At 43.4% G+C, this 12,231-nt stretch overlaps 2 protein-coding genes across 2 annotated transcripts; both read left to right on the forward strand.

Annotated features, from left to right (window-relative positions):
- Positions 1 to 7,321: 7,321 nt before the first annotated feature.
- Positions 7,322 to 8,956, forward strand: LOC147983438 (uncharacterized). The gene is made up of 6 exons (XM_087540729.1): positions 7,322 to 8,110; positions 8,189 to 8,356; positions 8,416 to 8,448; positions 8,566 to 8,661; positions 8,743 to 8,807; positions 8,884 to 8,956. The coding sequence occupies exons 1-6, from the start codon at positions 7,322 to 7,324 to the stop codon at positions 8,954 to 8,956; spliced, it is 1,224 nt and encodes a 407-aa protein (XP_087396855.1).
- A 330-nt stretch (positions 8,957 to 9,286) lies between these two features.
- LOC147983439 (uncharacterized) lies at positions 9,287 to 10,671 on the forward strand. Its single transcript, XM_087539501.1, has 3 exons — positions 9,287 to 9,331; positions 9,677 to 9,953; positions 10,028 to 10,671. Exons 1-3 carry the CDS (start codon positions 9,302 to 9,304, stop codon positions 10,669 to 10,671), a joined length of 951 nt encoding a protein of 316 aa, XP_087395627.1. The 5' UTR covers positions 9,287 to 9,301.
- The last annotated feature ends 1,560 nt before the right edge of the window (positions 10,672 to 12,231 follow it).

A 12,231-nucleotide genomic window follows, 5' to 3' on the forward strand; every position in this document is an offset into this window, starting at 1 on the left:
TAGTAAAAAAATGGCAGCAAATCTCGTGAGCGTTAAAGTTTCTGTTTTTTATAGCAAGATCACATAAACTTCCCCCAAGTCTTCCCAAAGGTTCTACTTGGCACAAACACTAATTAAAAGCATAAAACCACATCTAAATAGAAGCTAGATGAATTATTTATTACTAAATAGGAGCAAAAAGCAAGGAACAAAAATAAAATTGGCTTGCCTCCCAACAAGCGCTATCATTTAACGCCCCTAGCTAGGCATGATGATTTCAATGATGCTCACATAAAAGATAAGAATTGAAACATAAAGAGAGCATCATGAAGAATATGACTAGAACATTTAAGTCTAAACCACTTCCTATGCATAGGGATTTTGTGATTAAACAACTTATGGGAACAAGAATCAACTTGCATAGGAAGGTAAAACAACCATAACTTCCGGATTTTAAGCACATAGAGAGGAAACTTGATATTATTGCAACTCCCACAAGCATATATTCCTCCCTCATAATAATTTTCAGTAGCATCATGAATGAATTCAACAATATAACTATCACATAAAGCATTCTTTTCATGATCTACAAGCATAGAAAATTTACTATTCTCCACATAAGCAAAATTCTTCTCATTCGGAATAGTGGGAATATCATAAGAAACTCGAATACTATAAATTGTTTCCACATTAAAAGAGTAATGTTCATAAAAAGGGTAATCATAATCATGACAAGTTTTATAAATATAATCATCACTACTTTTTATAGCATAAGTGTCATCACAATAATTATCATAAGTAGCAACTTTGTTCTCATCATAATCGATTGAAACCTCTTCCAAGGTAGTGGAATCATTACTAAATAAATTCTTGACCTCTCCAAATCCACTTTCATAATTGTCACAATAAGATTCAACACCCTCCAAAATAGTGGGATCATTACTTCCTAAAGTTGACACTCTTCCAAACCCACTTTCATCAATATAATCATCATAAATAGGAGGCATGTTATCATCATAATAAATTTGCATATCAAAACTTGGGAGGTTAAAAATATCATCTTCATAAAACAAATCATCCCCAAGCTTGGGACAAACATTAATTGCAGCAAATAAATTCTCAAGCTTGGGCCTTTTCATATCATAAGCATAATCACTCTCATCATTAATAGTATGGATAGCACCAGTATTATAGCAACTAATATCATCACAATGAGTAGTAGGAGCAACATCATTTGAGAGGGATGCCTTTTTACCTTTGCTTCTCCGTCTTTTCTTTTTCTTCTCCACATCATGTGTGGGTTTAATCCTCTTTTTGGAGCTCCTTATTAATGAGATTGGTTGAATAGAAGGCTCCTCCTCGTTACCTGATTCATCATAAGAAATAATAGGAGGATATTGGGAAGTCTCTTCCCTTTCATCAGTATTCTCTTCATCTTCTATTTGTTTTCTTGTCTTTATGTAATTGGCAATATAAGGATTTTCAATGCAATTCACCGCACAATACATATAAATTTCCTCTAGATCAAACTCAAGAACATTATCGGGGGAAAATTCTGGAATATCCTTAATTATACATTTCATTTCTTCATAACCCAGAAGCAAACTAAGTTCATTATGATGCGCAAGGGAAATCAAGTCATCACAATTTTTGGACATGATTCGATCATGAAACAATTTGCATTGGATATTTAAATGACCATGTTCATTGCAAAGTTCACAAGGATGGCTAAGAAAATTTAAATTTTTAGCACAAACATCTAGCCTATCTTGCAACCATTTAGTTTCTAAATACTTGTGCCTCTTGCAAAATCTATCTTCCCTATTTGGTGTGTACTTGCAAACTCTATGCACTCCACAAAAATTGACATGCTTATAAGAGACATTTTCATCATGACTAGTGCAATTATTATTAGTATCATGGATATTCAAAGAGTTCATACTAACAACATTGCAATCATACTCATCATACAAAGAATTAGTGCTAAACATTCTAATGCATTCTTCTTCTAACACTTTGGCACAATTATCAGAATCCTTATTTTCATGAAATACATTAAAAAGATGAAGCATATGAGGTACCCTCAATTCCATTTTTTGTTGTTTTCTTTTATAGACTTAACTACTGATAAAACAAGAAACAAAAAGATCTGATTGCAAGATCTAAAGATATACCTTCAAGCACTAACCTCCCTGGCAATGGCGCCAGAAAAGAGCTTGATGTCTATGATACGTTGATACGTCTCCAACGTATCTATAATTTATGAAGTATTCATGCTATTATATTATCAACCTTGGATGTTTATATGCTATTTTATATGGTTTTTAGGACTAACCTATTAACCTAGAGCCCAGTGCCAGTTTATGTTTTTCCTTGTTTTTGAGTTTTACAGAAAAGGAATATCAAACGGAGTCCAATTGATGTGCCAATTTTTAATGATTTTTTATGGACCAAAAGAAGACCCCGGAGTAAAAGAGTTGGGCCCGAAGAGTCCCGGGCTGTCCGCGAGGGTGGGGGCGCGCCCACCCCCCTGGGCGTGGGCCCCTGCCTCGTGGACGCCTCGGGCACCTCCTTGACGTGAGACTGACGCCAAAAATTCCTATAAATACAGAAACCTCGGAAAATTAACCTAGATCGGGAGTTCCGCCGCCAGAAGCCTCAGTAGCCACCGAAAACCAATCTAGGCCCTTTTTGGCACCCTGCCGGAGGGGGCCATCATCACCGGAGGCCATGGAGGAGGATCCCGGAGGGGCCATCATCGCCATGAAGGCCAAGGACCGGAGGGAGAACCTCTCCCCATCTAGGGGGGAAGCCATGGAGGAGGAAGCACAAGGGGGAGAACCTCTCCTCTCTCTTGGTGGCACCGGAGTGCCATCGGGAGGGGAATCATCGCCATGGTGATCGTCTTCATCAACATCACCATCATCATCTATTTTACGCGGTCCACTCTCCCGCACCCCACTGTAATCCCTACTTGAACATGGTGCTTTATGCCACATATTATGATCCAATGATGTGTTGCCATCTTATGATGTTTTGAGTAGTTATCCTTTGTCTCTGAGTTGATTAATGATCTAGATTTGTATGAGTTGTATGTTTTACTTTGGTGCTGTCCTATGGTGCCCTCCGTGTCGCGCAAGCGTGAGGGATCCCCGCTGTAGGGTGTTGCAATACGTTCATGATTCGCTTATAGTGGGTTGGTGAGTGACTGAAACACAAACCCGAGTAAGGGGGTTGTTGCGTATGGGAATAAAGAGGACTTGATGCTTCAATGCTATGGTTGGGTTTTACCTTAATGATCTTTAGTAGTTGCAGATGCTTGCTAGAGTTCCAATCATAAGTGCATATGATCCAAGTAGAGAAAGTATGTTAGCTTATGCCTCTCCCTCATATGAAACTGCAATAGTGATTACCGGTCTTGTTAACGATTGCCTAGGACAATTCCGCACACTGATCCACCATTATTCCACACTCGCTATTTATAATATTTAGTAATATATTCTAACTTCATGATAACAGCACCTACTTTTATATTTTAGCTCTCCGATATCATACAAAGTTATCCTCTTCATACCCACAACCTAGTTTTATTTCTCGTTGCTAGTTGGAAGCAAACGTTCGGTGTACGTAGAGTCGTATCAGTGGCAGATAGGGCTTGAGAGAATATTGATCTTACTTTTAGCTCCTTGTGGGTTCGACACTCCATACTTATCACTTCCACCTTTGGAAATTGCTACAATGATTCCTTGCACTTGGGGATTATCATATGTCTCCGTCGTATCTACTTTTCCAAACACTTTTGCCCTTGTTCTGGACTCTAACTTGCATGATTTGAATGGAACTAATCCGGACTGACGTTGTTTTCAGCAGAATTGCCATGGTGTTATTTTTGTGCACAAATAAAAGTTCTCGGAATGACCTGAAAATCAACGGAGATTATTTTTGGAATATATAAAAAATACTGGAAGAAAGATCCACGTCAGGGGGCCCACACCCTGTCCATGAGGGTGGGGGCGCGCCCTACCCCCCTGGGCGCGCCCCTTGCCTCGTGGGCCCCCTAATGCTCCACCGACGTCCACCTTGACTCCATATATTCACTTTCGGGGATAAAAAAACCAGAGATAAGGATTCATCGCATTTTACGATACGGAGCCGCCGCCAAGCCCTAAACTCTCTCGGGAGGGCTGATCTGGAGTCCGTTCAGGGCTTCGGAGAGGGGAATCCGTCGCCATCGTCATCATCAACCTTCCTCCATCACCAATTTCATGATGCTCACCGCCGTGCGTGAGTAATTCCATCATAGGCTTACTGGACGGTGATGGGTTGGATGAGATTTATCATGTAATCAAGTTAGTTTTGTTAGGGTTTGATCCCTAGTATCCACTATGTTCTGAGATTGATGTTGCTATGACTTTGCTGTGCTTATGCTTGTCACTAGGGCCCGAGTGCCATGATTCCATATATGAACCTATTATGTTTTCATCAATATATGAGAGTTCTTGATCCTATCTTGCAAGTCTATAGTCACCTATTATGTGTTATGATCCGTTAACCCCGAAGTGACAATAATCGTGATACTTACCGGTGATGACCGTAGTTTGAGGAGTTCATGTATTCACTATGTGTTAATGCTTTGGTCCGGTATTATATTAAAAGGAGACCTTAACATCCCTTAGTTTCCAATAGGACCCCATTGCCACGGGAGGGTAGGACAAAAGATGTCATGCAAGTTCCTTTCCATAAGCACGTATGACTATATTCAGAATACATGCCTACATTACATTGATGAACTGGAGCTAGTTCTGTGTCACCCTATGTTATGAATTTTACATGATCGATCGCATCCGGCATAATTCTCCATCACCGATCCAATGCCCACGAGCTTTTCATATATTGTTCTTCGCTTATTTACTTTTCCGTTGCTACTGTTACAATCACTACAAAACCCAAAAAAATTACTTTTGCTACCGTTACTTTTTTCCACCATTACCACTAGTATCATATTACTTTGCTACTAAATACCTTGCTGTAGATATTAAGTTTCCAGGTGTGGTTGAATTAACAACTCAGCTGCTAATACTTGAGAATATTCTTTGGCTCCCCTTGTGTCGAATCAATAAATTTGGGTTTAATACTCTACCCTCGAAAACTGTTGCAATCCCCTATACTTGTGGGTTATCAAGAACATTTTCTGGCGCCGTTGCCGGGGAGCATAGCTCTATTCTTTGAGTCACTTGGGATTTATATTTGCTTATCATTATGAAGAACTTGAAAGATCAAAGAACCAAGATTTTTTCCTCAACTACGAGGGGAGGTAAGGAACTGCCATCTAACTCTGCACTTGATTGACCTTCTGTTTTGAGTAAGCTTGCGACACCTAAACCTGCTTCTGCTATTAATTCCGATATGTCGCATGTTATTGATGATGCCACTTCTGCTATGCTTTATACTTATGATGAAACTACTTCTATGCTTGATACTACTGTGCCACTTGGTGAATTTATTGATGAACAACTTGCTAAGGCTAGAAAGAATGAAATTATTGAAACTGATAATATTGATGAAAGTGATGATGAAGATTCTCCCCCTAGATATGAATTGCCTGTTGTGCCTGAGGGTTATGTTATGGATGAAGAAACTTGTCATGGAATTGTCACGGCAGATGTCCTCTTGCAAGGACTTAATCGTGGAGCCATCGCAGCTAGGAAGCTTGAAGGGGTTAATCGGGACAAAGGACACGCGAGGTTTATACTAGTTCAGCCCCTTTCGGTGAAGGAAGGCCTACATCTAGTTGGGTTGGAATTGCTTGAGGTTTCGATGACCAGGGAGCGAGACACGCTATGCCCGGTTCTCGATTTGTTGTCTCTTACCCTAAGCCGCCAGCCGGCCGCCCCCTTATATACACGGGTCGACGCCCTACGGCTTACAGAGTCCCGGCCGGCTCATAAACAGTGTCCGGCTCGGTGACTAGTTACTTCTACCTTACAATACAAGTCACGCCCTCATGGCGGTTTATCACCATGGGCCATAAATCGCCTGTGGGCCTTTAGACCCTTTACTGAACCGCCATCTTCACGTCTTGGTCTTGGGGTTCAGATGGGCTTCTCTTTGTGTAACCCGACCCCTCCTGGGTGGCTTACATAAATAGTTATATCCCCAACATTAGGCCCCAGATTGATTTGAACCGGTTCATGTCAATCTTTAAAAACCTTATGAACTGGCCTTCAGTCTTCTGTTTTGTACGGAAACTTTAACCCGCCGTGACGTCATCATCTGGATCCGGGTTAAATCTCCGCGACGTCATCTTCAATAAAACTCATATTTTATTTCGCCATATCCTCTAACGGATCTTTGCCTTTACTGACCATCCTGAAAATCGAGGCATCGGGGTTGTTGTAAAATGATATTCCGTCTCCTCGTTTCTCGCGCCGTCTTGGTCGGCCCCTCCTTATAAATAGATGCAACCTAGGTCTTTTTCATTTCCTTCAGTCATCTTCCTCCTCGCACCTCCTTCTTTGCTGCTCAGGCTCCGCCACCGCCGCCGCCGTCGACCCCCTTGTCTTCACCGACTCAGGCCGCCGCATCACCCTGATCTTGACCAAAAAACGACGGCGACCCTCCGCAGTTCTTCCGCATCTGTGAGTTCCTCTTTTCCCCCTTCCCAGATCTGCATTGAAACTGTCTTGAGTTCGTCGTCGTTCATCGCCGCCCGACGCAAACCTCCATTAGCTCTCACCTCCAATGCCTTGTTTAGATTATAAAAAACAACTTAGAACTGCTGCGGAAAATGTTTGTGCTTATCCTGTATGAGAACAGATCTCATTTCCCTTGTTTTGGAAGCCTCCCGCGAGTATATGAACTTTTCTGTACTGTTTTAGATCTAGAAATATTTTCCTTTCCAGAGCATCGTTTGATCCAAAATAATGATTGCAACTTGTGAAACCTGTTTGTTCCACACTTAGCCAAAAAACCGCGTCTGTTGACTCTGTTTCAGCCATAGTAGTCCGCGTAGCCGGTTTAAGATAATACCGGCTGTCAGCACCGCTTGCCTCTGGCGACTTAAGAAAACCTTAATCATCTTTAATACATGTAGCTGTTAAACATCATCACATAGTTACCTGCATGTCATTAGGCCCCTTCTTAAGCCGCCATCTTAAATAACCCAACAATGTTTATTCTCCGGGTTATAATAAACCGGAAAAATTTCCTTTATCTTGTTGTAGGCTTCAATTTACCCAATGGCACCCAAAGCTGTTAAACCTCCGGTTACCTGCAACTGGGTCCCATCCATTGTTACAGGTCCGAGTTTGTAAAGTCTGGCCATCTGCCCAAGAAGGATGTCATGTCTTATCGTGCTCCTGAACCGTCTGAAGAGAAACCTCAACCCAAGGAAGGGGAGGTGATCATTTTTACCGATCACATGAGCCGGGGATTTGCTCCTCCCGGTTCAAAATTCTTTAGAGACGTTCTGCATTTCTTTGACTTAAGACCTCAAGATATCGGGCCCAATTCCGTGTCAAATATCTGCAACTTCCAAGTTTTCTGTGAGGTCTACCTTGGAGAAGAACCCAGCCTACTTTTGTTCAGGGAGTTGTTCTATTTGAACCGGCAGAATGAGCGCGCTAACGGACCCAGTCTAGAACTTGGTGGCATCTCGATTCAGCGATGGAGAGACTGCCTTTTCCCTTATGCTGAACTGCCGAGTCATCCCAAGGATTGGAACCAAACGTGGTTCTACTTCCAGGACACTTCTCCGGCTGGTGAAAACCCGCTGCCCGGCTTTCGCGCCTTGCGCCTTGAATCCAACCACCCGCTGCCGGACAAGTTGGTTGCTATTGATCGTCTGTCACTCACCCCCACTATTAGGAAAATCAAAGCTCTTTTGGGGAATGGTTTAGATGGCATCGACCTGGTCCGAGTCTGGGTTGCTTGGCGAGTGATTCCATTAAGCCGCCGCCCCGGCTTAATGTGTACTTACTCAGGCGAAAAGGATGACCCACTGCGTCATAGTCCTGACGACTTACCAGATGATGCGGTGGAAGCTACAACCCAGTCTTTGCTGAAAGAGGGCACGGTGACTAGTAATGCCTTTGGCTTACTTCCTTTCTGCAAGAAGAACCCGGCCCCTGCAGTGAGTTATTATCCTCCACAATTATCTTTATTATGTTATACCTTACCTTTACTCATAACCCTTTATCCTTATTCATAGGTAAATAGCGACTTCTGGAAGGTCAAGTATGATCATGAGGCTGCCAAACAAGCCAGAGCAGCGAAAAGAGCTGAAAGAAGAACCGCTAAGACTGGAACTTCAAGAAAGAGGAAACCCAGCGCCTCAGATATGATGAAACTGGATGATACTGAGGATGATGAAGAAGAGGTAACTCCTAATTCCTCTGACTCTTTTATCATCATGTTATTGACATTAATTCCTTTCAGGAGGATACAGGCAACAGCCAAGCTATTGAAGAGGTAACTATAATCTCCTCCGACTCAGAGCCTTTACCGAGGTTGAAAATCCGAAGAGTGACCCGGAAAGTAAGATTTTCACATCCTTTAGCTTACCAAGACCCTCAATTTCTTTTGAAGCGACAGATTTATGAGAGCTGGAGGCAGACCCGGACCAGCAAAGACGCGAAACTCTCCTCCGGCTTACCTGATGTGACCAGGAAACGCCAGGCTGAGGTTATCTCCGATTTACGCCTTCTTTTTCCTTTGGTGGGTTTCATTCGTCAGCCTCTCAATTCTTCTGACTCCAACTATCAGGATATTTCACCTTCCTCCTGTGAGTCTATGCAGTCCAACATGCCAGCCTTCAAAACTGCTCCCGGGTAATATGAACTTGTTGTACCTTATGCCTTATTTTACTCATATTTTTTGCATTTAACCTGTCTACCTTTTCCACAGTGTGCAAGTAAAGCCCAACAAAAAGGCAAAAAAGAATAAGCCACCCCAAGAGCCGGTTGTGATTGAACCATAGCTGGGCACAGCTGCTCCTAACGCCTCTGCTCACGAGCCGCCGCCTCAACCATCTCATGATGTTCCTACATCTTCCTCTGACCCGCCTACTGAGCAAACCCTCAATGATTCTGGTAACCTGGAGGCTCCTAGCCCCGCCAAGGCAAATGATCCGGAAGTTGAGATTCTCAAGACTCAGTTTGTTGAGCCGGCACAGCCAACTGTACTTGCCAAGTGTTCTAAAGAGGAATTGGTAGAACGCCGAAAGGCCAAGCTGGACGTCACTGACAATACTCATTTGAGTATTGGAGAGATCGTCTCCGGCTATATCAATCAAGTACATAGCAGCCGTGACCTGGAAATTGACATGGTGAAGCAGATACAGCAAAAATCTGAGGTATGACTTATGCTAGCTTTCTTTAACCATACTTACTGTACAGCCCCCAAGTCTATTGCTTATAAGTAAATATGCTGTAGACTTTAGAAAATTGCCTAGCACTGCTTATCCGGCTTAGGAAAAAGACATTTAACCCTGGTTGTAGCACTTGCGATACACATTAGCCCCCAAGTGCCAAACATCTTTGCTTGCAAAGTGCTTGGGACTTAATTTCCATGAGCTGGAGTAGTAATTGAAAGTTCTTCAGTATACATTAGCCCCCAAGTGTCAAGTACCTTTGCTTGCAAAGTGCTTGGGACCTAATATTATTTACCGTAATCTTGACTACTATCCGGTGCAATGCAGGCCATCATAAGTCAATTTGAATCGGAGATTGTTGACCTGAGGAACCGCGTGGCAACCCAGGAGATTGAAACTCAAAAGGCTAACTCCAAATTTGAATTCAGCGTCTCTGAACAAGAGAAGCTGAAGAAAAATTTTGAATCGGAGAAGAAAATTTGGGCTGATGAAAAGGCCGCACTGGTGACCCGGGCCGAGACAGCAGAGGCATCGCTTGCGGAAGCAACGGCCGAACTGTCCGACTTAAAGCGCCAGATATCTCGAATGGTCTCATCAATCTTTGGTGAGTGACTTACTCAAACCTTAAATGACCATTTCAGTTGTTTCCTCTGACTCACCTTATGCTTAATAACGCAGGCCCCAGGAGCACAAATCTCAAGCAGAACATGGTGATCAAGCTGAAGGCGGTTTATACTCTGGTGGAACAGCTCTACACCGGGTCACAACGTGCTCTGGCCGTTGTGGCTTTATCAAATGATGTTCCCTATCTCCTGCAAGATGTGCTGAAGCGGCTTGCTGTGCTACCTCAGCGAATCCAAGAGTTAAGACGAGCATTTGCAAGAGCCGGAGCTATAGCCGCATTGAGCTGGGCCAAGGCGTGGCTTCCAGAACTAGACCCCGCTGATATTGCTCTTGGGTATCCAAGTTTAAAGGAAGATGGCACCGTGTTTAATGATAAGGATTTCACCGCCTGTGTGAAGGATATACGTCCAGTGGCTACTCTTATTGGGAACGACACTGACCTCACCAAGTGTCAGCCGGGTTATGACAAGGAGAATCAGAGAATCCCCACGCCGCATTATGACGATGTCAGCTTGATCCCTCCAACCCGTAAGCACACCTTTGCTCCTGAAGTCGACCCAACCGGTTTAATAGATGATGAAGCTGAGTTTGAGGCCTTGAGTGGCATTGACTGGGCCTCATCATCCTTCCAGGACAAAGCAGCCGGTGGAGAGACGGAGAAGGATAACCCGGAGGCTTCAAATCAACCCCAAGAGTAGATTGTCAGGCGCCACCTGCTTATGTCATTGTAGAAAAACAATGCCGCATCATTCAGACTCGGGGAGTCTTGTAACAGAGTAAAAAATACCTTGAGTTTTGCTATGCCTTTGCGCATGCTTATGGCCCTTAATACTTGCATAAGCCACCGTCACTATGCACTTTGTAGTTTATATGAATCTGTTATGTCCTTTGCAGAAATACCTTGCATTGCCCTGTGATGCTTACGGCTGCTTTTCCGGCTTATATAAACCAACCCCCGAGGGTAAGTTTAACTCCTGAAAATTGGCACATACAAGTTCACCTGGTACTTAACAACCTGATGTAACCAATATTAATCCTGGAGGATTGTAATGTATTCCATTGTATTTTCAAGAGGGTCACAAGATATCCAATGTTGACACTTGTAAAATATGATGAACAAAATTCAAGGGTTTCTGATTCAAATACGTTCAGTGAACCGTTCCAAAGGGGTTTGAGCTAAGATTCGGATACGATCTGTTAGCCCCCAGTGGCTGTGGCGATGCCAATCAAGTGGGTATCGACAGCTATGTTCTCTTTGGTTCGAATACGACCTATGTTTGAACAGGAAGCCCCCAAGTGAACATAAGAGTTGTTTAATGACGCTGATTCAAATACGATCCACGTCAGACCCAAAAGGGGTTAAGCTATGATTCAAATATGATCAAGAAGCCCCCAAGTGGGTTTGGCAGTATGCCGATCAAGTGGGTATCGACAACTATGTTCTCTTTGGTTCGAATACGACCTATGTTTGAACAGGAAGCCCCCAAGTGATCACGGCTAGATTCAGATATGATCATAAACCGGACCAAAGGAAAGCTGGATTCAGATATGATCCGCTTCTCCTTGGTTATCTCCACCACCTGACAAAGAAAACACATAAACCTTTTTTGGGAGTGGAAAAAAGGACAGAGGTCCTGCTTTATTGCTTTATGTAATATACATAGTATAAGTATATACACATTAGAGCCGATGACTCAAGTATAATAAGGCCGAAGATGAGCGATATTCCATGGCCGACGGGTCTCCTCCTCCGACTTACGTGAGTCTTTGTGTTCCCGAACGTCGATAAGGTAGTATGATCTGTTGTTCAGATTCTTGCTGACCACAAAGGGTCCTTCCCAAGGAGGGGATAGCTTGTGCATGTCAGATTGATCCTGGATGAGTCGGAGCACTAAGTCGCCTTCTTGAAAGGTTCTGGACTTAACCCGGCGGCTGTGGTAGCGGCACAGGTCTTGCTGGTAAATCGCCGAGCGGGCTATTACCAAGTCTCGCTCTTCATCCAACAGGTCAAGTGCGTCTTGCCGAGCTTTTTCGTTGTCTTCCTCAACATAAGCCGCCACACGGGGTGAGTCATGACGGATGTCACTTGGCAGGACCGCCTCTACTCCATACACCATAAAGAAAGGCGTGTAACCCGTAGATCTGTTAGGTGTAGTATTGATGCTCCAGAGTACAGAAGGTAACTCCTCCACCCAACAACTCGGCATCTGCTGCAAGGGGACCAAGAGCCGGGGCTTGATACCCCTCAAGATTTCTTG

This window comes from Triticum urartu, chromosome 2A, assembly GCF_056163025.1.
Source record: "Triticum urartu cultivar PI428250 chromosome 2A, HENAU_Tu73, whole genome shotgun sequence".
NCBI lineage: Eukaryota > Viridiplantae > Streptophyta > Magnoliopsida > Poales > Poaceae > Triticum > Triticum urartu.

Excerpts from the sequence above, each read along its gene's own strand:
- LOC147983438 (XM_087540729.1), top strand. The coding sequence starts at position 7,322 with ATGTCTTATCGTGCTCCTGAACCGTCTGAAGAGAAACCTCAACCCAAG. Across the intron at positions 8,111-8,188 it reads AGAAGAACCCGGCCCCTGCA|GTAAATAGCGACTTCTGGAA; the intron begins GTGAGTTATTAT and ends CCTTATTCATAG. Across the intron at positions 8,662-8,742 it reads CCAGGAAACGCCAGGCTGAG|GATATTTCACCTTCCTCCTG; the intron begins GTTATCTCCGAT and ends TCCAACTATCAG.
- LOC147983439 (XM_087539501.1), top strand. The coding sequence starts at position 9,302 with ATGGTGAAGCAGATACAGCAAAAATCTGAG. Across the intron at positions 9,332-9,676 it reads AGATACAGCAAAAATCTGAG|GCCATCATAAGTCAATTTGA; the intron begins GTATGACTTATG and ends GGTGCAATGCAG. Across the intron at positions 9,954-10,027 it reads AATGGTCTCATCAATCTTTG|GCCCCAGGAGCACAAATCTC; the intron begins GTGAGTGACTTA and ends TTAATAACGCAG.